The 27,761-nt window shown below is 38.0% G+C and overlaps 1 protein-coding gene across 6 annotated transcripts in view; it reads left to right on the forward strand.

The window, feature by feature from the left end:
* Positions 1-6,348: 6,348 nt before the first annotated feature.
* RALGPS1 (Ral GEF with PH domain and SH3 binding motif 1) overlaps positions 6,349-27,761 on the forward strand; it is a 109,732-nt gene continuing 88,319 nt past the window's right edge. Inside the window, exons 1-5 of one of the 6 annotated variants that reach the window (XM_040531469.1) lie at positions 6,349-6,662; positions 14,184-14,304; positions 21,139-21,232; positions 25,256-25,382; positions 27,378-27,508. Coding sequence is in view for 5 of the 6 variants with exons in the window: in XM_040531465.1 (XP_040387399.1) it covers positions 25,326-25,382; positions 27,401-27,508 (165 nt within the window). In the remaining variant the exon portion in view is untranslated. Of the gene's footprint in view, positions 6,701-6,928; positions 7,332-14,183; positions 14,305-21,138; positions 21,233-25,255; positions 25,383-27,377; positions 27,509-27,761 lie in introns of those variants that run through there. The other 5 variants (XM_040531465.1, XM_040531463.1, XM_040531467.1 and 2 more) reach the window with 5 other exon arrangements.

A 27,761-nucleotide genomic window follows, 5' to 3' on the forward strand; every position in this document is an offset into this window, starting at 1 on the left:
GTGGCAGCAAATGATGTGTTTATATTGTGTTAATGCAGCTGAAGAATCTTGACTGGCTCTGAATTTTGGGAGAGGGATGGGGATGTTGGTTTTTTTAGTCTTATATGTTACAGGCAGATCCAGAATGAATAACTATTCTAAAAAATGTATCTGTTCCATTTCCCTTGCTTATAGCATCTGAAAAGTCAAGTAATGCAGAGTAGGGTACACAAGACATGACTTAAGAATAGAAGAAATGTAGCATTGCTTGTATGTGAGGGAGGAGAGCAGAGAAACAGAACCTAACATACTAGCTTTAGTAAATTCCTACCCCCACTTTTTTCTTTTTTTTTTTTTTTTTTTTAAGGTGGTGAATTGTTTCATCTTGTCGAGTAGCCATAGGGGGTTAGAAATAAGTCATGGCAAAGCTATGTCCACAGAACTTAATGCACCTAACTTATGGAAATGTGGTTTTCAGTAAGAATGTGATGTATGTCTTTGCACAATCAGCAACATACATGCATAATGTGTGCAACAGCATCTGGATAGCATGCCCTATAGCACACATGATACTGTGAATTATAAAATTAACAATATAATAAAACATTATTTAAATGGCTTTTTTTTACCTTTTTTTTTTTTAATGTATTACTTTGAACAGCACCAAGTAGTATCATTAGTGAAATGCAAATATGCCAGTATGGGTAGTGATAAGCTACTAGTCCTGATCATTTGTCTCTGAACCTAGTGGAGTTTGGTCAAGGGCATTAGAAAAAGGTGGTGCTTTTATGGAGGTTCATACCTGTAAGTCCACTGTGCAAACAGCTTTTTTCTAGTTACAGAAGAACTAGGTCTGTAGGAGCTAATAATGCTGAGTGGTCAAAAGAGAGCTCGCTTTCTGCCAAACACCATTAAGTTCTGGCATTATGAGTAAAAATAGCATTGGGGAAGATCTTCCACTGAGAGTAACGGAAGACTTATGAGGATGGTATAGAGCTTTGAAACACCATATGCACTGCCATGGCACTATAAATCAGGTTCATGTTTAAGAAAGACATGTTCCCATATGACTTCTCTGGAAATAACATACTGTGTAAAACAAAAGACAACAGATGTAGGCAGGAAAGGAAAAGAAATGAGGTCTTTGGTCAGTGAGGCAAGCTGCAGTCACCCACACTGTACTTTTGCTAGCATTAAAACAAAGAAGGGGTTTGAAGCATTTTTGTGGCAAATTTGCAAGGTTGATGGAGAATTCATCAGTATGAGGCAGTATCAGAGAAAGTACAAAGGTGCTTGCTTGCAAACAGTAAGAAGGCAAAGAACAGTGATCCTGGGTAGATAAAAGAAAAACACGATGATAAGACAATAGGTAAAACGTATTGAAGATGAATGGAAAAGCCTTTAAAAGTGAAGATAAACAATTGCTTTTGGAGCAGAAAACTTAGGAAAACACAGAAGGGAAAGATCTAAAAGGGGAGATGATACAACCAGAGCAATAAGATTTGAAAACCATCTCCATATGTTTAACAAGTCAAAACTTATAAAGCTAGTTAAAGCTAAAAAAAATGGTACAGTGAAGTTCTCACAGTGTATAAAAGTGTCTATCAATTCCAGAGCTGTTCCTAATGCATCAGAAGATTTCACAGCATCTGAATACAGTCTTCTTAATATTGATTTCTCTCCTTTTATAGAGAGGAAAACATCTCCTTATACATAGACTATGCTCAGATATGAGATGGCATAGGTCAATTTTCTATGTAAACTGGCTACAGACAAAGGACCCCTTCTTTGCTAGCAACACATAAAGATGTGGAAATAAGAGAAACTATCATGGTGTATCAGATGACTTTAAGATTTAAAATATCCATGGGTTTAATAGAATGGTTCTGATAATTTTGGGCTTTTAACACTGGACATTATTCAGGTTTTTCTCTAACTCCGTATTTTCTAGATAACCTTATGCTGTGTTTTTGCTACGTAGGATTTCATCTTCATCCAGTTTTATCTAGGGATACACCATTGACCTTGGGTACTTCATATTTGTTTGAAGTTGCAAGCCATGACAATAATTACAGTGCCATAGTACAGTATGTATGGTTAAACTTCAACTTACCTGCTTGTTTAGAGTTTGCCCCTAATAACTGGGAGAATACGTTAGGCTACTTAAGCAGAGATATCCAAAAAAAAAAAAAAAAAAAAGCATAAGACAAAGTAACATATTTCCAAAGCACTAATTTTGTATAGCCTGAAAAAGGTATGCTCTAAATCAAAAAAAAATTAAAGAATTTATTTTTATATTAAAAAATAAATTTATTAAATTTAATAATAATATAATTTATTAAATAAGTATATTAATAAATATATAATTAATGAATAATTAAAATATAATTATTAATATAAATTTATTTATTAAAATAATAAATAATTTAACAATTTATATAAAATAAAATTTAAATAATAAAAAAATAAGAATCTGTTCAACTGATCTTTGTGTACATGCAGACACACTCCACGTTATTTAAACTTTCATCAATGCAGACTTCCTGAAGAGAGCTTGAGGGGACGCCAGAATAGGCCATGACCGTGACATTTTAAAGAATTTATTTTCTCACAGCAATAGTCATGCAGGAAGAATAGATCCCATAGACGCTACATTTTGCTACATATATGAAGTAGTATATTCCAATTGTATTGTGCATGGATTTAGGAAAAGTTTAAATCAGACATTCAATGCATTAATCTATAGACAAACTTTTAATGAAAACTTTGGGAAATTATATGACTATTGGCAGTCTTTAAAGTGACATTATATTTCCATGCAGTTTGCTAGCCTTTTCAAAGAACTCAGTACAGTACAGCTCTAAATCTTGTCTATGCATTTTTTCCCACCAGAGGGTGCTGGCTAATTTTTAAAAATATATATGTTATGGAAGAATAACTTAGGGTGCAGTACATAGCAGCAATCTGAAACGGGAACTGAAAAAGTTCTGAGTCTTCACTCATGTTGTCCTCAACACAGGCAGTTGCTGAGTAATTCCATTCTTAGCGGGGCAGTGTTTGTATTCAGGATTTCAGAGAGTGTCCTATTGTAATGCAAAAGACTATTTAGGCAGTGGACATTATCACTTTGCAGTAGTTTAAGCACCAGTTTGTAAACACTGATGTAATTATTAGGATAAGAACTAACTACCTTGCAGTTTGTGTTGGTTGGTTGGTTGGTTTGTTTGTTTTCTGAACCCTTGTAGAAATACAAGGAGATAGATTTTTATTTTTTATTTTTTTTCCCTCTCTCTCTCTCTTCTGGGGAGGACTGTAGCTCACAAACGTTTTGGGAAGCACTTCTTTACTGTGTGGGTGACAGAGCAGTGGCACAGGTTGCCTGAAAGTGGTTGTGGAATCTCCCTCCTTAGAAATTTTCAAAAGCTGGCTGGACATGGTCCTAGGCAATCTGCTCTAGGTAGCACTGCTTGAGCAAGGGGTTGAACCAGATGACCTCCAGAAGTACATTCCAATCTTAACCATTCTAAGATTCTCTGAACCGCTGTCTTTAATGTCCTGGTATAGTGATACAGGACAGAGTGGAAAATGTTTTGCCAGAGAATCCTCATTCTAGTAGGAGCTGATGCCAGAAATTTTAGAGGAAAGTATATGTAGCTTAGTAGTACCTATAGGACAAACTCTAATAAGTGAAGAATAGTCAATGCCTATGAAATGACTGGAGATTCACATGAAATAACTTTTAACACTTCAGCAATTCAAAGGAAAAAAAAAGTAATAAAATACCTTTCTGTAAAGTGAATTTGGCTTTGGTTTGCATGTTGGAGTTGTGAGCATCAGTATTCCCAGGGAGATCCCAAATCTCAAGTTTTTTTTTATTATTATTATTTTTAATATTTTTTTTAGCTTATTCTCAAAATGAATCCATCTGCTTTGGAAATAAAGTTCTTGCATGTTTAACTGGGATGTTTGAAGACCTTTAATCTGTTCTGGATTTAATAGTCTTACACTAGTTGTTCACCTTATGATAAACAATCACTGAAGACCTTTAGTAACTAGGAGATTGGAAAGACAACAACTTTGCAATATATTCTGCACATAATGCAGTCTCTCAAAACTTTCTCCTAAGTAACCTCATTTAGTTTGTGTTCTCTCACGCTCTGTGAGATGAACTTCAGTCTGATGCACTAGAGACCAGTCCTGCATGAACAGAATAAGATAGTGAGTTTGAAGGGACATGCAAAGATCAGAGTCCGAATCCTGGCTCCATTCAGGAGTAACTAAAAATCAGACCCTATGTCTGAGCATGTTGTCCAAACACTTGAACTCCACCAGGCTCAGTGCAGTAACCACTTTCCTGGGGATCCTGTTTCAATGCCCAACCACCTTCTTGATGAAGAATCTTGCCATAATATCCAACCTGAACCTCCCCTGTCACAGCTTCACACCGTTTTCTTGAGTCCTGTTGCTGTTGCCAGAGAAGAGCTCAGCGCCTGCCCCTCCACTCCCCTCATGAGGAAGCTGCAGGATGCCTTGAGGCCTCCCCTCAGGCTCCTCTTCTCTCAGCTGAACAAACCAAGGGACCTCAGCTGCTTCTCATCCATCTCGCCCTACAGGCACTTCAGAATCTTTATTGCCCTCCTTTGGATGCTCTCGAACAGTTTTAAGTCCTTCTTATACTGTGGCGCCCAAAACTGAACACAGTGCTTGAAGTTAGAGCAGAGCAGAGCAATCACTCCCCTCAACTATGTAGCGATGCTGTGCTTGATGCACCCCAGGATGTGTTTGGCCCTTTTGGCTGCCGGGACACACTGCTGGCTCATGTTCAACTTGCTGTCAATCAGAAGCCACAGATCCCTCTCTGCAAGGCTGCTCTCCAGCCTCTCATCCACCAGTCTGTATGTACAGCCAGGGTTGCCCTGTCCCAGGTGCAAAATCCAGCACTTTGTCTTGTTAAACCTTGGTGATTGCCCAGCAATCTATCAAGATCTCTTTGCAAGGCCTCTCTACTCACAAGGGAGTCAACAGTTCCTCCTCATTTAGTATCATCTGCACACTTAGTGTGCATTCAACTCCTGTGTCCAGATCATTGATAAAAATGTTGAAGAGAACCAGACCCAAAATGGAGCCCTGCAGAATCCCATTGGCGACTGACATAACCCCATTTACTAGAGCCCTTTGAGCCCAACCCCGCAGCCAACTGGTCACCTATCGTATCGTGTGCTTGTCTAACTGTACGCTGGACATTTTGTCCAGAAGGATACTGAGAGACAGTGTTGACAGCTTTGCTAAAATCCTAAAAAATCACACCTACTGGCCTACCTTGGTCAACAAGACGGGTAACCACATTAGAAAAGGAAATTAAGCTTATCAAACAGGACTTTTCCATTGTGAACCCACACTGGCTCTGACCCATGACTGTGTTGTCTTTCAGGTGTTTTTCAATAACTCTCACAATAATCTCCTCCATAAATTTACCAGGCAATGAAATGAGACTGCCAGGCCTATAATTACTAGGGTCTTCTTTCTTACCCCTCTTGAAAACTGGGACAGCATTTGACAGATTCCAGTTGACTAGGACCTCTCCCGATTCTCAGGAGCATTTAAAAATAATTGAGAGGTCTCAGGATGACATCAGCCAGCTCTTTGAGTTCTCTGGGATGAATCTCATTTGGCCCTGAACACTTACACGCATCCACCTGGAGCAGCAAATCCTACACAAGTTCATAGTCAGCGGGGAGTTTATAAATTGGTATATGGCTACCAATCCGAAGAGCAAATGTATTTTTTTTTAACCCATTTAAATACATAATTTGGTAGAAATGTTCTCTTTCAAATATACCCCAGTAAACATAAAAAGCCCTACTTGACTGCCTTGCAAGAACACATTACTGTCCTTTCTCAGGTGTTTCCAGTACTATTTCGTGTACGTGCACTCAACGTCTGGCTTGTGGCTTGAGGTATTCTTTGCTACACTCGGAAAGATGAGCTGAAGTCGGCAGCGCAGCAGGTGATGAGCGGATAAAGGTGACGAGCTCCTCTTCTCTGAGCAGCGACTGGGCTGTTCTACCCCCGCGAGCACGGGAAGGGAGGCGAGCCGATGAACTGAGGGAGCGCAGGCAGGCGTTCAGCGGGCACGGCGCGGGCCCTGCGAAGAGCGCGGGCTACGGCACGCTGGGCCCGTCCCGCCGACAGGAGGCCCAGACACCCTGCCGGCCTGACCGCGGCCCCGCAGCCCGGCTCGTCCCCGGGTGCTGCTGGCCGCGCCGCGACCCCGCCGCGGGGGCCCAGGCCGGGCCTAGCGGCGCGCCGTGCCGCCGGGACCGCGGCCCCAGCCGGACGCACCCCGCGGATGCCGAGGGCGGCGCAGCACCGCGCACCTGCAGCCGGCGGTGGCTCCTGCGCACTGGCTGCTTGCTCGCGCGCTCCCGCCCCACGCAGCGCCGATTGGCTGAGCGCGCCCGTGCGGAGCAGCGGTTGGCCGGCGGGCCTGTCGGTCCGGCGCGCCCCGTCCCCTCCGCTCGGTCCCCCCCTTGGCCGGCCTGGGCCTCGTCCTCGGCGGCTGAGGCGGGAGGGGGGGATCGGTGCGGGGGCGGCCCGCGGTGCTGCGGGCGCCTCCGTGCCGCCGGGGCCTCCGTCGCCGAGCAGGCTCGTGGGCGACGCCCGGGGCAGCCGTCTCGGGACAGGTGAGACGCAGCTGGGCCCCGCGTCCCTTCCGGGACAGGTGAGGCGCTGCCGGGCCCTTCTCGCTGGCGCGGGGCAGCTGCGCTCTCCCTGCCTCGCCGCCCCCCGCCCGCTGCTGCCAACCCCGCCTCAGGCGCGTGCAGCGGGCGGAGCTCTGCGGCGCCGGGCCGGGCTGGGCCGGGCTGGGCCGGGCCGGGCGCCCCCCCTCTGGGGGCGCGCCGCCTGCGGGAGGCCGCTGCTGCCCAGGGCTCCGAAGGGGCGGCGCGGGGCGCGGGCGGGGGTGCGAGTGGGGGGGCTGCGCGCCGGTGCCTCGCCCCCTGCCGCGGGACCCTTCCTCGCGGGCGCCTCCCCGGCTCGGGGCTCGGGCTTCGCCGGACCCTCAGTAAGAGCCTCCGAGTTCCGTGGCCCCGCGCTCTTAGGCGGTGCCCGGGGGACCTCGTACCGTTGCGGTCTTAGGGCACGTAGCCCGCAGAAGTGCTTATGCTGTCATGACTGCTGTACGTCGCCTGTCCCGTTTCCCCCCCTCCCCTTCCACGCACCGGGCGCAGCTGGCCTACCGTCTGCCTCGTATAGCTCGGACGTGGGAGCGGTCGTTGTCTTTGTGCCTTGTCTGCGCAGATAGCTTACGAATTAGTTGGGTTTCCATCGCTTGTAAGGTGTGGTGAGATGAGGTAGGTAGTTACTTCTGGGCGTGGGGATTCAGAGGGTACTGTGCTTTTCAAGACTGGGGAGAGGTTGCGGGTAGGCTTCTCAGCTGTATATTTATTGTGAAGAGGATAATGGGGGTGCAGATGTAAGCCTTGTTAGTTTGACCACATCGTGCACTGAACTTCAGGAATAAACTTGAAAGCTATCTGCATGTTGCATGCGTGATATCGTTCAAATACTTTAAAGGAACCTTGATTGGCTGAGATCTCTTCTCAGATCAGATAAATAATTTTTTAGTCTGGCTTCAGCAGGCTTGAAAGTGTCTAAGGTTCTGGCATGTGGTGGAGAAAACTTGTTGAAATTCTCAGCTGTAGAACTGTAGCATGTCTTTTGTCTGTGGTTCTAAATATACATAGAAATGGAACTTATTTGTGAAAAAAACAGTGTATTGGTACATCTTGCTGCATGAAAAGATAGTCCTTGCTTTAAAGACTTTATAGTTGAATGTAGAAATCTGCATCCAACAAAAGCTTTTAAATTCAGGTTTGTTTTCATACTGAACGCTCATGTTGTACCTAGCAATTATCCTTTGTTTGTAAAGGTTGAAAGTGTGTGTAGTAAGGACAGAACGGTGCGCACTTTTTTGTTCGCTGCCTCTGTGTTTTCCATCTCGCACGCTAGCACCAGTTTAGAAGAAAAAATATTAGGAAGCTCTTGTTTTAATCAAGCAATTTTAGTTGATTTTCTGTTTATTTACCTTAGGTGTAGTAAAGGGGAGATATATAGAAGTCACGATGGGTGGTAATTATGAGCTTTGCTTTCTGTCCATGTAAACTTTATTTTCAGGTTTTTAGAGTTCTTTATAATCAAACTGTATATGTGGATATGAAAATGTATTTAAAACTGTTATTAATAAGGGCCTTATTAAGTGGAAGATTTTATTTTTATTTTTCATTGTCCTTTATCTTCCATTCAAATGTAAATACCTTTAGACAAACTTGCATAGGAAGCACAGCCTTTGTCAGACTAAGAGACTACGGAACTTACTCCTTAGAAATCTACTACTGACTACATTTGTTATATTTCCTATCCTATCTAGTGTTTTCTGCAGCTACCAATGCTGAAGTTGAACTGTGTGGTTTTTTTTGGTTTTTTTTTTCAGTCTCTTTGGCTAAAGAGACTTTTCCTAAAGAGGAGCTAAAGCTCCTCTTTTTCAACTGCCAAAAAAAGTTTTGTTTTTAATTAAACGTCATTTTTCAACGACATTTCTCCATGAAAAGCTTTTATTCCACAGCTTTTTGCTCTGATTTGTCATCAAAATTAGGAAGTTAGCCTATTTGGAGTGGGGAAAAATAGTTCAACAGGGAGTGTCTGATTTAAAAATTGCGTATTCAGTTCCTATGAAACTTGAAAAAAAAAAATATGACACTTTTCATCAGCAGCTCAACCTGACTTAGTTGCAAAATGATGACATCATTTAGAAGTGAAAAGGAATGTATAAAAATGGGACCAGGGGAACTACATAGCAATCTGTATAAATGGAATTTATGAAGTACCATAGATCAAAATGTAAAGAAAATATTCTGGAGTCTGTTGTACTTATTAGAGCTGAGGACAGCAAGGAAGAATTGATACTGGTTCTGTAGGAAGGAGGGAGGAAGCCTAGTAATGTGTTTGTCTGTTGCTAGGTGAATTTGGGAAAATCATTAATGTCTGTATGTTTTAAAATATATATTTTACTGGTAATAAACAGGGTGCTGTATCAGATAAGAATGGTGAAATATTTTGCAGTCTAATAAGTGTTGGACAGTGTCTCCTGAGGATGCTACTTAAAAGTTTTTGAGAACCATGTTTCAAATTTCTTCTGAAATTGCTGGCTACGTTTGAGATTTCTGGCCTGCCGGTCCTGATTTTGAAGACTGAGAGTTCCAGTGTTGAGCTAATAAAAGACAAGTGCTCTCTCAGGCTCATTCTTTTAATATTATCTTTGTTACCTATATCAAACAAAATAATGGGAAAAATATGTTGGGGTTCATTTAATAATATATTGAAGGACAGTACTGGGGTAGTCAGGCAACAAAGTTCTGTGAAAAAATCGTCTTGCTAACCAAGCCTTTGTTCTTGTATGCAATTGTAGGTTGACTTGACTGGGGTAACTAGGTAGCTATAAATGTTCAGGTAATCAGTCAAGCAGTCTAGTACTGCATGATACTCCAACTTAAAAAAAAAAAAAAGTATTGTTTTAGTAAAAAATGCAATAAATGGCTCGTTTACTATCTGTCAGATACATTTCTATTAGCTGCTGATGGAAAAATTACTTAATAATACATCTGTAGGGCACAGTGCATAATTTCATCAGTGATCTGACAATAAATTTGTGAATGCCATGGTTAACACTTGTAAATGACTTATTAAAATGGTGAGCAGTTGTGACAGAACAGAGGGAAGTAGACTCTGCTATGGTATGCTAGGTATTCAAATAAAGTTTGTGTTAAGGTCAAACATTTTTATATCAAAGAAGAGGAAGTGTAGGCTTCATTTAGACACAAGGGAATGTATTTTGAGGAGCAGTCATTCTGTGAAAGATGCAGGCAGTCAAAATAGGTAAGCAACTTAATGTGAACTCTCAGTCCAATGTTACAGGAAAAAAAGGATTAATACTGTGTCTAAATAAACAGACAAGGAAGAAGTAAACAGAAAAAGATTTTAAGCTCTAAAAAGTATTGGTGAAATTGGTGCTGAATTATAATGTACAATTTTGAGATTCTCGTTTTTAAAAGGGAGATAAAAGTTTTGAATGCCCCAAAATTATCAGTAAAAATATTTCAAGAGTTTGTGATGAGAACCTTAAAGAGCAAGGTCCTCCAAATTGATTAAATGGAGGATCAAGGAATGTCTGGAACAAAAGAGAAATGTTTGCTGCAGTCCGCCTCTTCAAGGTGAGCAGAAGAGATCTGTGAGAACATCGAAGTGATCCAAAAAAGTGTTAGTACTAGGAGAATATTAGAGAACAAGTATCAGGTAGGTACATATCTTGAAGGGTGTTTGTTGTTCTTCTGTCCCAGTCCTGGAAATGGTGTTACAAAATTAGCAAAGCTACAGAAAGGGGCAATGGGGATGAAGGGAAGGATGTGGTCTACTTATGGCTAAACTGTAAGCTGCCTGGGAGACCTCAGCCTGCAAGATTCCTCTGGGAAGAGGGTATAGTATCTTTATAACATTACGAATTGTGAAGGTGGACAGGCAAGATTGTTTTTTTGTCTGTTTTTGAATTATCTTTAATGCAAGAACCAGAGGACATAAAATAAAACTAAAAAAGCCAGATTCAGGAGCAGAGTTTTTTCACAAAAACATTAATATTCTTGCAAATTAAGCTGCAGGGCTTTTCATCAGAGGATGTTGTAGGTGCTCCAACTTGATGTAGATTTGTGAGGCAACTAGATAAATTATAAGAGAGAAGTCTAAAGAAATCATAAAGTGAAAAGATTTTCATCTGTGACTCGAAGTCCCTGAACTGCAAACGATGATTGACTGGAAAAATATTTTGGGAAAGTAATGCTACATGTTTTCATTCTTCTGCTTTCCTGTACCTTCCACCTATGAACCCATGTGAAGTTTGGAAGGTGTGCTGCAAAGATAGTTGGTTTTTCATGTTACGGATGCTGTTATGTTCAGGAAATAAACAAATGATACTGAAGCCAAAAGACTTTAAATAAGAAATTAGGATGCGTTTATGGAGCAAGAAGACTGGAAACTTCAGATCTATCCGTTCCCTGTTAGTAAAAACATCCTGTGTTCATTTGTAGATAAATTATTAAGGTTAATTCACAAACAACTGAATGAAATTTAAAGACCTGTCATTAAAACCTACAGATCAGTCTAAGTGATTGTAGTGATCTCTTATGGCTTAAATCCCTGTGAATAAGGAGGTTAGGCATGTTAGTGATGTGTAATACCCATGCAAACTTACTTTAAGTGGGATATAGAACAATATGCTTAGGTATTCACAGTCTCTAGCTTGGGCATCTTTTAGAATAAGGAATTAGTGCAGTTGTAGAATAATGCAAGTTGGGAGGGACCTCCAGAAATAATCTAATCCAGATCCATGCTCAAAGCAGGGTCAGGTTAGAGCAGGTTGCTTTGAATTTTGAGTTTCGGTAACCTCACCAGGTAACCTTGCTTGTTCCAGTGCGTAAGCATTTTCATTGTGAATATATTTTTCCTTATGTGTAATTGGAATTCACTTTGCTCTGACTTCTCTGTTACCTCTTACCATTTCATCGCTTGCCTTGGAGAAAAGTCTGGTTCCACCTCCCCAATAATTTCTCTTTAGGCAGTTAAAGCCAGCAATGAATTAGTCCTTAACTTTGTCCTCTTAAGATTAACAAACCTAGTTTTGTCAGCCTGTCCTCTCACATCTGAACTTATTTTCTTACTTTCTGTCATTGAAAGCCTAACTTTCAGTTGACCTTTATGTCTGTCATGCATATTCAGTTTCCTGAGCATTATGCTAGATAGTCTTCTATTGAACTTCTTCTGAAACTGCTCCAGGATGGCTTTCCAGAAAATTCACTTACTTCGGTAGACTAATGATTGGTTTAGAATTACTGTAATATCTTTACGTTTATCTTATAAAATGTCATCTTCAAGTGATGGAAAATGAATAGCATAAAGGCTTAGGTATTTTGTATACTAATGTTTTCAGATTTTAAATGTTGAGTAGAAAAACCTGCAACTGTTACGTGAATGTAGACTTCGTTTTTGTGTTTTAGCAAAGCATAGCTGATCCTTTGCCAAAGAAAAAAGACTGCTTAGGTAGTGTAGTTAAAATATGCTACTTTCAGTGATTTTCTTTTATGACTAAGTCTATTTATAAGTAGTCAGAAATAGATAGGCATTAGTATCTCATCTCTTAAGTAAGTACAAGTATTTTTAATTAAGAAAATAAATTACTTTAAGTATTAAAAATGTGTATTTTTCTCATGTTTGGATAAGAAAGCATTTTCCTGTCTTACATAAGTTTCCCCAAAATATTTAGATACCCTTTTAAGGAACATGTGACATCAAAAGAATTGAGAATATGGAAGCTTTAATACTTCCTTTAGAAAGCAGTATGAAATGTAAGGAATCTGGAGTATTCTACAGTTGTCTAAGACATGGTTTGGGATTTTTTTTTTTTGAATTTCTGTCATTCCTTCATATAATTAGTGCTAAATGTTTTCTTTTTCTACAAACTTTTTATCAAGTATAGTGAATATTCAGATTATTTTCAAAATAAATTTTATTGGTTTAGTTGTGTGAAACATGCTTCAACTTGAACTAATGTTGGCCTCAAAATTAAAAGAAGGTTCAGAGGTCTCCTTTAAATGCAGGATTCTGGTGATTGATTCTGATGATATTGATGATTTTTTTTCCAACGAGATTTTCTTCTTCCCTGTTTATCCATAATACTTTCATAGACATCTGTTTGCTGATATAAAGTGTCGTGTATCTGTAGGTGATAAATTCTTTCTGTCTGCCTGTTTTCTGTACTTCCAATAGCAAATGACCTTTGACTATTAACAATATGGTGAAGGTGGAGAAGCAGGAGCAATTAATGCTCTGTAATTAAAAAGTTCAAACACAGTGGAGACTGAGTTTGCAGAGAATTTTTTGCAGAGAGATTTTTCAGATATATAGAAATTTTACTTGGAAAGTTAGTCTTCAACGACATTCAGAGTGAAAGAAGCATATAGAATAGGTTGTGCCCCCCAAAACAAACAAACAAAAAAAAACAAGTAAAGAAAACTGCCAGGAGTTGAATATGATTGATGAAGTTGAGTTGGGATGTGAACGTATGTTACATCTATAATTGTACCTGAAATAATTAAGGGGATACTGACTCACTTGTACCTTGTCATGTTCATTCTTGTGTGAACCAGGATCCCTTGATTTGGTAGGGAGCCCCTACTGTATGTGTATTTGCAGTATGGATGATTTTTGAGTGTATGAAGAGAACAGTACTTTTTGAGCAGGGAATAGCTTTCTTTGATACCAGACAGAATTTAAAGGCTAGAAGATACACATCTTTGTAAATGGAGGCTCCTTAACAGTAGGAAGAGTGTAGAGACTGTAGTAGAGGCACAGTGTTACTAACACTATCTGATTCTCAATGGCTTTTGTTAACATTAGCAATGCTACATGGGCTTTAGTGGAATTTTCAGTTTCCCGGTGAAAATTGCCTATCTTTGAGATGATTTTGTTCTAATTTGATATTTAGTTGTCTTAAATACTAGGTATTATAAAAGTCGGTATAAGGCAAAAGAGGAGAAAGGGAAAGGGTGACATGGTCTAAATGTCACTAAGGCAAGCCACCTAAATAGCATTTTCTCAGGTTTGGTGGTGGTCTTGTTTTATGGAAGAGCCGAGGCTTGATTTGCTGGTATAAAGAAATTGATTGTATTTGGGTTTGTGTCCGTTTTGCTATGTTTAGTTAAGTCTTGAGGAAACCAAAGTGAGAATGAGTAGCATTTACCAATAATCGCACCGATATCAACTTGAAAGCTGTACTGACTGATATTGTGAGAGTTACAGGTAATCTTTGGAGTATACAGTAATACTACAGGTACTATTTGGAGAATAGTTAAACAATTCTTCATACGTTGCTCTTTCCTAAGTGATGTATTCTTTGTTTAATACTTTTTTTTAAGTTTTGGAATTTGTCACATACTAGTCAAACTAGAATGGGAAATTAGCAATCAAAGCAATTTACAACTGGGAGGGAGAGCCAAGAATAAAAATATCCAAGCGCGTGTTACAGGTAAGAAATGCAGAGTTTGGGAAGAACTGAGTTATGTAATAAATGTCACCATAATTCTGTTTCTGGTTATTTGCAGGAATGTCATGCTTTTAAACAAGAGATAAACCATCTCAATAGTGAGAGCCAGACCGAACAATGGATTGATGGAGATGTGCAGCAAAATGGGTTGAGTGAGTGCAGCACTAACTTACTCTGCTGTAAGTATGCAACTGTGATTAAAGTAGGTATTTTCCTATTTTCATCTCTGTTTGATACCAGAGATTATGGAAGCGTCTATCAGCTCTCTTCTGTTGAGAGAAGAACCTAGAGTCATGATAGTATTATACAGTAATATTGCAGATATGTATTTCTCTTTCTTTGAGAGCTTTATTGAGACTTACCTGAAGTGTAACTCTCTCAAGTGTATATCTTGTCGTAAGTTAGCAGATGTGTTTGAAGGATAATGGCTTTTGAGAGAGGACTGACTTCTGCTAGAGATAAAACTGCAGCTCTGTTTTGATACAGATCAAGATGATATCAGATTCTTAAATCGGTATTTATTATTTATTCTTTGTGAAGGACAGGTATTGCTTATTTAGTTATTGTTGTTAACCTGAGAAATATTTTTTACTTTGTTCCCTTCAACATTAGGCAGCAGTGCTTGCTCCTTTTTTTCCTCATTTTATTTAGTAATCTTTCAGTTTCTTAGCAAATACTAAGACACGGTTTGTGGTCATGTTTCATTTAACTTAAGTAATTAACAGTTAACATAGTGTAGCTATGTTTGTGTGGTTATAAATGTTAATTTTGATTTTTTCAGGTGCCAAAACGCAGCCTCCATGAGCTGCTTTTGTGAGGGTGACTCCTGCAGAATATCAACTGCATGTAATCTGGATTAAGATAAAGTAATTTAACGCCACACAGCAGGGAGTTATAACACCCCAACTACATTTTTGGAAAAGGCCACTGAAATAGCAATATAGTGTTCTTTCAGTGTTCCACGAAAGTTCAGTCCTTCTTTCCAGAGCGTCAATAGGAGACTGGACTGGAGGCTGTGGTCTAATAGCTTGTTTGAACTGATACATGTATTGCAGTAAATTGTCTTCAAACAATCATCTGTTGGAATGAGGATTGCTTGCAGGCCAATTAATTTTAAACCAATCTTTTGAGATGCGTGGGATACATCTCTATGCTAGAGTTACTGTCAAAGTGTAGAGGAAGCCTGAGATGACTGATGCTGATAGATGGATGCTCTTGGGAAGTATCTTGGGTGACTGAATTATCAGCTCTGAGACCTGTACTCGTAAAGTATTTGGAATCCTGCACCCATTACTTTAAACTTCCGTAATACACATTTCTGTATTTTAACTGCATTGCATTAGTTTTCAGTTTAGTGCATCAATAGCCGATACCTTAATCTTACGTTCAAATTTAATAATATGACATAAAGTTGTTAAAGGATTTCTTTAGCCAAAAGCTTGAGATATGCTTTCTTTTAACCTCGTTGGGGTCCAAGGCTTGTCTCCATTGTGCCAATGTTCTCTCCTTCCCACAAATGCACATCTTCGTATCTTCATAGCTCTAGAGAGATGGCAGCTTTTTTTTTTTTCCCCTCCCTTATCTACTATTGCCTTGAGAGCTGCTACTGCTACTACATACCTGCTACTGTACCTGAAAGACAGTTTGGAGAGGGTGGAGCCCTTATCAAGTTCATGCGCATTCTCTGGATAGTATATGTACCTATGCAGCCTGTAAATGCTATATCACATTCAGTGAATAATAGGATTCTATCATATGGAATATAAATGTTCCACTAAAATAGTTTCTAGATAGTATTGTCTTCTGGTTGACTTCACATTAACCAATTGTGATACTTTCTCTCAATTTATTTCCATTTTTCTAAATTATGATGTAAAATAGGTTTTCAGAGTAATTGAATATAAAAGTAGAATCATTTCCATTTTAATTTTTTAAGAACATGTGGATGTCTTTGGTAGATTTTCTGAGTTATGATTATATACTAAAACAAAAGATTTAAGATACGTTGCAGACAGGCCTTTAATAAGTTAAGAATCAGTGCCGCCTAGTGGAACATTGCAAACCTTGAAGTGTTCTAAAATAAATTTGGAGAGACTAAGTCTAGAGGTTTTTATGGTTGACACAGAATGAGGCATTTTAAGTAGTAGCAAATTATACTAGATTTTTTTTGGGGGGGTGGGGGAGGATAGCTTACAGCTAATTTCTTAATTTAAGAAATGCAACTTCTTTTTTCCAGTGAGAGTAGATGTGAGATACCCCTGCTGACTTCTAGTATTTGAACACAAAAACCGCCTTATAATTAATAGAAGACTTCCAAACTGCAAAGGCTGTTCTTCTATATTGCAAATACTAGTCCTTGCGAGTCCCTCAAAGTAATATTGTGTTTATATACTGCTTCAAAATATGTTAATGATGTTTAGTGTGACTGCCCCAGGTGTCTTCTAATCTTGAGACTGATACTAAGTATGATAATTCAACTAGTTTTGCTGAGAAATTTAAACACAATTTAATGTTTGACTAGATGTTACTGCTTTAGCTGAGAGACATTATTTTCAATTTTTGAATGAAAACAAAAAGCTGGGTTTTACAGAAGCAGAAAATATGTTCCAAATGCCAGTAACTGACCATAATTGTTTCCTTCCTGCTGGGAGTGGAGACATCATTTTTTTGTTCCTGTTTGTGGTTGGATTTTTTTTTTTAACAATGAAGCATTCTTTTGTCCTGTGCAAACAGATTTTTTTTTTTTCCTTAACATGCTCTAGTGATACAATGAGAGCAAATGCAGCATTTACTTGACTTTGAGAGGAGAATCTGTAACACTGTGGTATGGGAGTGTCAAGTCAGTGAAGCTAAGGGTGAATTTAAGACACTGTGTCATTTTCCAGTAAATCTATTTTTGTACTATGACAAATTAACAAAATGAATTTTTAAATTAATTACTTGTTCACACTTTTCATACAGGTGTTTACTGCAGAGTCTGGGTTTTGCACTGATTTTCAGTATTAAAACTTTAAGTGATATGTGCAATGGATTGAATTAATGATGATGAAAACAAGGGAAGACTCTAGTGATAATCACTTAAGTCTTCTATACTGTATGTGTGCAATAAAATTTCCTTGAATTCTTAATCAATTTTAAGGGATGGCTGTGGATTTTTGTTGTTGTTTTGGTTGGTTGGTTGTTGTTGTTTGTTTTTAAAAAAGTCCAAGCTTGATGTGAAGACTTCAGAAATTGGTTATGAATTATTAGAAACCTCCACTATATTTCTTGTCTTAATTGGTTTAGGTATTCAGATGCTGTCTCTATTTAGTTAAATGTCACTTGATCATGCCTTTTTTTTTGTGTTTATACAGACAGCATTGCTCATATAATTACATTACTTCTTGAGGCGTTAAATGGCAGCAGAAATAGCTAAATGGAGATAAGAGAAGAGAAAATGGAATAATGAATTTGTAAATATAATAAACAGGCATTTGAGTGAACTCAGTTACTTGTGGGTGTAATAAAATATGGGATATAATCCGGATGGAAATAGCATTTCATATTCAAACCTGTTTTTCCAGCCTCCTGCTCTTTCATGGTTTTACCAGCTAAGGATTCTCTGAGATATTTAATAATTTTGAAAGTAATTTTGAAATTAATTTTGACAGTTTAGGAGCATTATGAAGTACATTTTGGTGATATTGTACATACAGATCTTGAATGAAAAATGTATCTTGTAGTTATTATTTCAAAAAACAGTAAGACCTTATTTTTATTGACTTTGCAGAGTGTCAGCTCTACCTTTTTGGTGTAGTGGTTGCCACAGATTCCTTTATTTATTTATTTTTGTGTCCAGGTTGCTATGATGGTGAGTTCTTTCGGGAAGGCAGGATTTGGACTGTTGCAGGACAACTAAATTACTGGGTTAACATACAGTTAATCCACAGTACCTTAATGTTTATATGTTTTTGGTTAAAATCCTCTTTCAATCTATTGAACACTGACAGGACTGATGACCCTAAATATGGGATGCACTTTGTTAAAACTGCTCAATTTTTGTTTTACTTGTGCTGATAGTATAACAGTGAATGGTGTAAATCGCTGCAATGAACTTTGGAGTACTGTTTCCCTTCAAAAGATGTATCTTCATTTGATCTTGTCGCAGCCCAGCACAGGATCTTATATGCTGAATTAAAAACATAATTTCCGTTAGCTTTTCATTATTCACTGTTAACTGTAGTAATAAGTTTATCAGAAAAGAATGTGCATGAAACTACTAACTTGTTTGTGACATTTTATCTATAGGTGGTACTGTTGCATAAATAATAATGAAATATATTAGAACTTCCTGGTAAAATGGATACTAAAAACATGTACACAAGACAGTTGTCACTTAGGATGATTTTAGTCGTAAGATTAAAAAGTCTTAACATTTATTTATAGCCTATTTACTTTTTTTTCCTTAAACTATTAGTAGGCAATTATTTGTATCCAGGGATTTTAATATTTTAGAACTTTTCGTGTTGTACAAAATCATAGAATGGCTCGGGATGGCCCAGGTTGGAAGGGACCTCAAAGATCATCTAGTTCCAACACCCCTGCCATAGGCAAGGATGCCACCCACTGGATCAGGTTTCTCAGGGCCTCATCTGTCCTGGTCTTAAACGCCTCCAGGGATATGGGGCATCCACAGCCTCTCTGGGCAACCTGTTGCAGTGCCTCGCCAACCTCTGAGTAAAGAATTTCTTCCTAATATCTAATCTAAATCTCCCCTTTTTTAGTTTAAAGCCATTACTTGTTCTGTCACTGTACTCCCTGAGGAAGAGTCCCTCCCCAGCTTTCCTGTAGGCCCCCTTTAGGTACTGGAAGGCCGCTGTAAGGTCTCCCCAGAGCCTTCTCTTCTCCAGGCTGAACAACTCCAACTCCCTTAGCCTGTCTTTGCAGGAGAGGTGCTCCAGCCCCTTGATCATCTTCTTGGTCCTCCTCTGGACCTGATCTAATACATCCATGTCCTTCTTGTGCTGTGGGCACCAGAGCTACAAAAATGGCCAAAAACATTGTGTTGAATCATTTCAAAAGAACAAAAGCTTTTGCATATAAAGCATTGTGGCTGTTAGACCACTCAGCTATCCCGAGTCTTATGCATGTGTTTGTGCATGCATTTTATATCATAAAAGGGCTCAGAATGGCACATAAAAGATTTCTGTTTTCTAAAGGAAGTAGGTCGTTTCTGCCTTTACAATAGGAAATGGGGTCTTTTTCCTTTCCACTTTGCGGAAGTCATATGTGAGGGAATGAGAAGTGAGATTTGACAGTTGATATTTGGCTGGACAGGGCACTCAGGAAAGCAAAGATAGGACGTAGTGTTTCAAAGTACTGAACTTCTCAGAAGGGATGCTGTCAGTCAGATTTTACAGCGGGGTGCTCAGTGCTTCTGAGGTTTGTGCATTAACTTTTCTCTAGGTTAGCAAGTATCTGCATAGAATTCAGCAGCTGTTTCTTTGAAAGATTTAAAGAAGTTCTACTTTTGAAATGCATCCAGGCTGGCTTGCTCTGTCACTGCAATAATAAAATAGCTATAAACTGCCCAGACTCAGAGTTTGAAAGTTTACTTTTTTGCTTTCTAATTTTAAGATGATGACACTAAGCAAATGAAATTTAGGAAAAAAGAAAAAAAAAAAGCTACATAAATACCTAGGTGTAGAGAATAAGCAAAACATGGTTCTAGATTACCTTAATTCTAACTCCCTTTTTATTTATCAATAGCACAAAAAGGTGGGGCTTTTTTTTTTGCCTCTTTCAAGCCTCCGGTCTGAAACTAGATGTGACATAGATGGTGATGTATGGTTCACATCAGTGGTTCACATCAGTGGTTGAAAGCAAGCAGAGGGGTGCAAGTGTAACCACGTTATTGTTTCATCCTGTTTTCATAATGCAGTCCCACTTTCATCTTCCAGTGTGTTAACTGTAGTATATTCTCATTTGTACTCTACGCCCACAGCATCTGAATATGACTTTGTTCATTGTTCATCATGGAAAGCAATGTTCTGATGTTGAACATCTGGAGGAATAGTTTTGCGATGAAGAAAGAGGAAAATGAGTGCAGAGATCATAAATCAGAATTGAACGTAGAGCTCTGTGTAGTATATTGTAAAGGTGTCCGTAGGTTATGGCAACTGCCAGTAAAGTGGAGTAGTATATTGAAAGGATCTTGCTTTTTACCTCCAGCAAGATCAACAGTGTTCTTCATTCCCTTATCTTGTTCAATGACAGCTAACCTCTCTGATGTTTGGTACTGGTGTTTGTTTCTTTTTTTTTTAAATAAACCAAAACTGTTAACTCTTGTTGGTTCCAGCCAAGCTTATCAGCGCTCAAATGAGGCCCTACTGCTTTTTAATTGTCTTCGCTGAACAGCTGAGCAATTAATTTGAACTTAAGAAAAAACAGTCAGCTTTTGATAAAATACTAATGCATATTTTCTTAAAAGCATGCTACAGCTGTCAGTTCATGATTCAGTGATATTGGGAAAACTGCAATGACTTAATGAAGTTATTAAGTAGGTAGGGTTTGAAATTGGTGAAGACAGTTATAGTTTGGAGCTCAGAACGGGTGTACCAGGTCTTATCAGAAGTTTGTCTAAACCAATATTTTTTCTCCAACAAGAAAATCAGTAAGATTAATGGTCATCAATGGTTGCTTACATAGTTATTCTCATATTTCTTGAGAACAGTGTGGTTAGTTACTTCCCCTGAATAGTCTGCTGGCATTTAGAATTTATAGCACAGTGACTTTATTGGCCAAAGGTGGTATCTGTGCTTAAGATTCCATAAGGACTTTCTCATGTAATAAGGATGAACTTGTGGTCTTTGTAAGTAGAATACATGCATATCACTAAAAACAATGTAAAATTAGCCTTTCTGCTTTCAGAGAGTGTCACTCCTGTACCATAGATGACAAACTTGACATATTCTGTTAAAATAATGGTTATAGGGATTATTCTTGTTTTGTTTTGATTTTTTTTTTCAATTTAGTTGATCTTGCCCTATCTCCACTTCTGCTGCAAAGAGGAGAAATCCATGTGTAAATGGGTTTAAGTTGGCAGCAAAGAGCGGACAAACTGTGCTGGTATGTACATTTGCATCCTGACTTACCCGTTTTGCTACTGTCTATCTCTGAATGAGGTCTACTGTACATGTGAACCTTCCCTACAAACACAAAAGGGCTTTTTCATTTTGTTTTAGCACTGTTTATATAATAAATCATTGTAATGATTAACTAGTCAAGAGAATTTTTAAGAAGCAAAGGCTATGAAATGAAATTATATGTTATTTTAGTGACTTTCATTGCGAACATGTTGGACCTTTTATAATTTTCAGAATTTTGAGTATTTCTTTTTAATCTCACTGGAGTGAAATATTGCAAGTATGGGAGAGTATCTTTTGTATTAGTTGTTCTTACTGTTTGCATGTAGTCTGACAGCCTTTTGTTACAGGAGACTTAGTAGTAGCTCCACTGTTAATTTGCAGAGTAATACCATTTGTGGTAGCAGGCGTGGAAATGCTTCATATCACCAGATGATTTCATAAGAATAAAATCCCCACCTTTGACTTGACTTGCGAAGACAATTGCTCCCTATGACTTTCCTCCAGCAAAAGAAAATGGGTGTGAGAGAAGTTGTTTTTCATACAAGAAGTGAATCTTGAAGAAACATGCACACAAAAGTAATGTAATTTTAAAGCTTATGTTATATTTGAAGTATTTGTGAAAAAATCGATTTTGTTCCTTTTTAAAATGAAAGTATCTAACCCAGTAGGCTTTCTGTGTGCTGAATTTTGAAAGCAAAAGTATGCTAGTGCTTTTGGTTTCAGATGTTAAAGCAGTTCTGTCTCTTGTTTAGTAAATGTAAAAACTTGCAGTAAAACAGAGCTTGGACAGGATACAAGATCACATATGGGATTTTTCTTTCCCCTTTCAGAGCATTTTTGAGCCCCCGCACACTGGAAACCTTAGTCAGGAAGGCGGAGAAGGAGGAGATGAGAGTGTTTTTGTGGCCATGATATAAATACTACATTTTAAAGAAATTACATCATAAAAATTGCTTTCCACCTCAGTATCTCTAAGGGCTATTAACAGAAGCAACTCCAGACCTAGAAATACTTTGCAGTCTGCTAGTGCTCAAAATACAAGTTTATTTTATCAGGACACAAGATAAAGGAAATTGATTCTTGACTAGTTTAACTGAGGAGATTCTGGTGTTATTTGAAACACAGTTATTGCTTGATTTCACACATGTCCATGAGATTGTGTGAAAAATTGCTGCTGTTTGTTCTGTAAGGCCTTCTATGGTGATAAGTGCAGCAAAGACCTTGCTTTTCTCAATGAAGTAAAATAAGGGGTTACTTTTATTCTCATCTGCTTTTTTTTTTTCAGCACTTTCCTGTTTGTGTGATTGAAGTATTTTGGGAAAGGATAAGGATGTGAAGGGAGATGTGGTGATATCCCTAGTTGTATATTTGAGTACCTGCAGACTAATTTGTATGCATTTTGCTAAAAGAGTACATATACAGGAGCCTGTGGCAGTGGTTGCCATGGAGTATGCTGTGCGGAATGATTGTTTTCTCATTTTGAAGTGAATCAGTGTTTGAGCTGACTTGGTAATTCTGTGAGCAGTTCCTTTTTTTTTTTTGTGCTTATTTAAACACACGTGAATAATACTGCTCATAGTATGTGTGTGCATGCTGTGTATGAAACATTCTCAGCAGCTGTCTGCTAGCAGTATGTTTGAAGTACGTGTAAACTTTCTGCAACACTACCAGTTCTTCATGCAGTGAAACAGGACTACAGAGTTAGCTATATTTTAATCTGTCCCTAACAGCTGATTTAGATGTTATAATAAAATAGTTCATTTTGCTTTCACCTCACAGGTATCATACTGATTTAAATTGGGGAAAAAGTTCATTCTTTTGATGGGACAGGTGTTGGAATTCAGCAGTCTCTTCTGTGCAGTCCTGTGTTAGCTTTTTTTTTTTTAATATGCATCTTAACAAGTTTTCACTTAAGGTTCCATTAGGTGCTCAGATGTGAATCATGCAAGTCATCACCTATGTAACAAAATGAGGGGCAGATCCTCTGCTTAGACCTTCTCTATATAATGAGGAATGGATCGTGTTGAACACTGTGACTTCAGGAAGGCTTCTAAACATCTACTGCTGTCCCCTTATTCAGTTAATCATCCATTTTATTGTAGTCCCAAGAATCTGTTAATGTATACCTATAAAATTGTTTACAAGGTAAAAGTAGTTTTAGATTTGAGAATGTATAAACTCTCATTCATGATGCAATGTACATAAACTTTAAATGTATCGTTATGATATATCTGACAAAATTTTCAGGATAAGAGTGCAATGTGGTATTGAATTTTTTACTGAAGGTCTTTGGCAAGTACTGTGCCATTGTGCTGTCACTAGGACAATAATGTAATGGCAGCTTTAGCTTATTAAGCTAGTAACGAGTATGAATGTGTGCAAAATGCACTAAACATAGTGTCTGTGTGAAGTATATTTTGGCTGTGATTGAGAGTAGAATTTAAATTTGGTGCTGACTTTTACTTCGTGTCATATAAATATAAAGAATGCTTGTCTTGAAACAGCATTTTCTGTTTCAAGAAGAACCAGTGAATTAATCGCAGTCTTATTGCGATGATAAGAGGTCCACTGTGAGGGAGGGGCCTGATGTATCCGTTGGTGACAGTTCTCTGAGTGACATAAGAAAGCTGCCTAAGGGAATTTCTGAATTAGCCAGCATTATGGTCACATTCTATGGGTTTTTTTTGGCTACATAGATTTGGAAATAAAGTTGCTTGTGATTCCTTTCACTTCCCCTTACATAAAATTTTGAACAAAAAGAATGTTGTTGTGTGTGGAAGTATCTGTTTTTGTTATCGGATAAGAGATTTTTATTTAAAAATGTTTGTGTGTAATTCTTTTGAATACCCTTTTAATCTGAATTCAAAGTCTGTAGTCACATCAGTTGCTGTCATTTTAGTTGTGCCTGTTTATATACCAGTTGTTTTTCTGATTGAGATGCAACTTAATTAAATTAATGAACTCATACATCCACCTCTGTCCACATGGCACATATCCTTTAAAGCGTAGTAGTTAAAATATATCAAAGAAAATGAAGTCGGATTTCCTGGTATCAGGGAGATGATTCTTTGCTGAATACTTAGGACTATGGTGTCCTGTAATTATTTGTGCTTTATTTGAGCTTTATTTGAAGATTGGTTGATTCTTTTATTTAATAATGTTACTATTATGACCAATGTCTATTAATTCAGAACTGAATATGTTTTTGTTTTAAACGTTCATTAAACATTTTGTATTTCTGCAGCAACTTAACTGGAACAGATCATTTATTTCAAGTAGATAGAGGCAGCTTCTTTCTGATAACTGCATACTCTTTTTTTGCAATCCAGTCTTTGGTTTCTGAAGGAAGCTTAAGGCGATATATGTGAAGTCATAATTTGGAAATGTATTTGTCTGCTTAAGACAGTTTGAAAAAGTCTCATTTCAGATGATGTTGTTGCTGGATTAGCCAAGATACTTGAGATTCATCCTTCCAATTACAGACGACGATGTTGGCATGTTGTGTGTTCTGTTCTTTGGGACCTGACTGAGATGCTTTCAGGCACACCTGTCTGTAAATATTAGTGGAGGTCTGAGCAGCTGCAAATATAATTTTTGTATTACTTTCATACAGTACACTGTATCACCAATTATGAGAGTAATTCATACATTTATAAAAAAGCAATGAGCAGAGGATTGTGAGGAAGCACCATTTCTTCAGTCAATTAATAGCTTCAGTTTCTCATCTAAAGGTATATAGTGGTATCCTGCAGTTTCTGGATGAATACTGTCTAGCATAGACTTTGAATAAAATCTAATGCAATATAAATCATGAATAAAACACGATGCCATTTAACATTTCTTGAGTTAATTGGAAATGGGTGTAAGGATTTGGCCTAGCTTTAGTGATACTTACAGTCCTTTGTGTTTGCTACCTGAAACAGAAAAGACAATCTAGCTTTTAAGATTATATTGTTTCTAAAGAATCTTTTCATTTAGAAATAACAGTGCATTTACTTTACAGGAATTCTGCTTTCGTCATGTTGTCTTACCTGTGCTGGCTGAGCTGAAACTTCTGGCTTCCTGGGGAGAGCATGTATAAAAGGAATGACTTCATGGCCAATGTGATGGTCACCTCTGCCACTCCAGAGGTACAATTCACTGTTTTTTTTTGTTTGTTTGTTTTGCCTTCAATCAAAATTGGAAGTGTTGGTTTGTTTCAAGTTTCAGAGAAACCATTTCCCCTGTCAGTCATTTCAGTCATGTTTCTTATGAACAGTGTAGTAACAGTTGACAACGAAGTAATTTGAGCTCCATGATTTTGAGTGTTTACAGTCTATTCTTTTGTTGTTGATGACAATAATTACTGATTTAGACTAGTTTTAAATAGCAGCTTTTGACCTCTTTCTACATAACTTAAATTTCTGAAGATACCAGTACTTGTTAAGGCGTTAAAAGCAATGTAATGTACCATCCAGATGGAGCCAGTCAGAAGTATTTTGGTTGGTTGGTTTGGGGAGTTTTGGGGGGGAATTTACTAGTATTCTGTAAGATGTTGTCCATTTCAACCCTTTGTATCCTTTGGAGGCCAGGCAACTCTGTTGTGGTGTCATGTCCTGTTCCCCCCCCCCCCAAAAAAAAAAAAAAAAAAAGTGTTCCATGTGATCTGCTGTGTATAGCTAACAGCCTGTGTTTGTAGGTCCAGGAGAGCCAACTGAAAACTGCTTGGTAATTAGTTACCCTACTGAATTTTTCTTTTTTACCCAGTAAAGCACATGTTTTAAATGTATGAAACTTGTTCTGAAACTTTTCCTGTTTCTATATACTTTTTAAGGTGGAGACTAATACTACATATGTGTTAAAGGTTTGGGTGCACCATGGATTTATAAAGGATCATATTCATACACCTTTATACATTTTCTCTTTTCTTTTATCAGACTAATCAAACTTGTGAAGCCCCTTTTGTAGTTTTTCATTGCCAGGTTATGTTTTTGTTTTACCATCTTGAGTAAACAAAGTGAAGATAAACGGTCATCAACAAATTGTCACCTCGTTGTTTATCTTTTCAAGGTTGCTGAATATATAATAATCCTTGCTTACCCATATGTACTTCTCAGCTGATTTACATATTCTTAATGCTTCTACCTCTAATCAGCTACTCTGCCTCCTGTCTTGTAAATAATTATTTATCATTGCAAGGATAGTCTCTGTTGTAAGGTTGCATGGTTTCCTTAAAGGCTTTGGAATCAGGAACCATGTTAAAAGTCTTTTGGAAGTCCAACAAGATTGTATTAACCATTTCCTTTGCCATTTCCATTTCCCTCAGTATCACCATGTCTGTTGATACTGAGGTAGTGCTGCTCATTCTAAATGTTATCTTGACAGTTTACTGATACAGCATACCTGTGTTTCTACTAATTCCCCTTTATACGCTTCTTAGATTTACCCAGTACCAATGTCAGGCTTCCTAGTCAGTAGTCCTCCAGATAATTGGGAGGAAGAAGGGAGGAAAACAAACAAAAAACAGCATCACGTTTACCATTTACCAGTTTCTAGTTCTTTGTTACCAAGTCAGTTTTAAGTGAGATTTACATGCCACAGTTAGTTGTTCATCTTTGTTTGACAGCCATGTTCTTCTAACAAACAAATAACTTAAGTGAGGTAAGGGCTTAAGATTTTACATGCATATATGTGTTTAATATGTAGTTTTAAGAAATAGGAAAAAAAAGATGGTATTACTATTATTAAATGAGATTATTCCTGAAGAAAGGAATTACTATTTTTTTCTTCCTTACTATTGTTATGGAGAGAGGAGCATGATTTGAATCTGCCTAATCTTTACCTGGCGCATTTAATTTAAACACTTCCTTTGAATATGAATCTTCAAAATCCCAATAAGTTTCCTTTTGTGAGAAAACTTTTATCTAGTCTATAATTTTAAAAATAGCTTTCTAAAGTGTGGAATTTCACAGAGCTAAAATTGTATGTCACCATAGTTTTTGTAGAACAAAGTTTTCTGAAATAGGTTAGAAATATTCACAAACTGTGCTAAACTAAGCTTAATAATGTAGAAGTATGCAGCTTTTTGAAGGTTCACAGTTTTTCTTGTCATTTCTTAATCGGATGTGAGTTTCATCAATCTGCAGATGTGTACTTTTTTTTGTTGTAGGGTAGTAGCAGCTCAGATTCTCTGGAAGGGCGAAGTTCAGATTATGCCAATAAAAGCTATGACGCAGTTGTATTTGATGTATTGAAAGTAACTCCTGAGGAGTTTGCTGTAAGTAGAAATACTAATTTTGCATTTATGCTTGTATTCTATTCATGACTTGCAGAATATAAAAAAACAAAAATCTGATTATATAAACTATAACAAAATAAACATCTCAGGACAATCATTTAGTGCTGAGCTGACATAGCACATTTGGTTTTCTGCTAAAGCCATTTGATTTTTTTCCCCAGTGTTTTAGAAAACAATGTATTAGGTAATAATACATGATATTAGGTATGTGCAATTCTATTGATTTTTTTTT

Source organism: Cygnus olor, chromosome 19 (assembly GCF_009769625.2).
Source record: "Cygnus olor isolate bCygOlo1 chromosome 19, bCygOlo1.pri.v2, whole genome shotgun sequence".
NCBI classification, from domain to species: Eukaryota; Metazoa; Chordata; class Aves; order Anseriformes; family Anatidae; genus Cygnus; species Cygnus olor.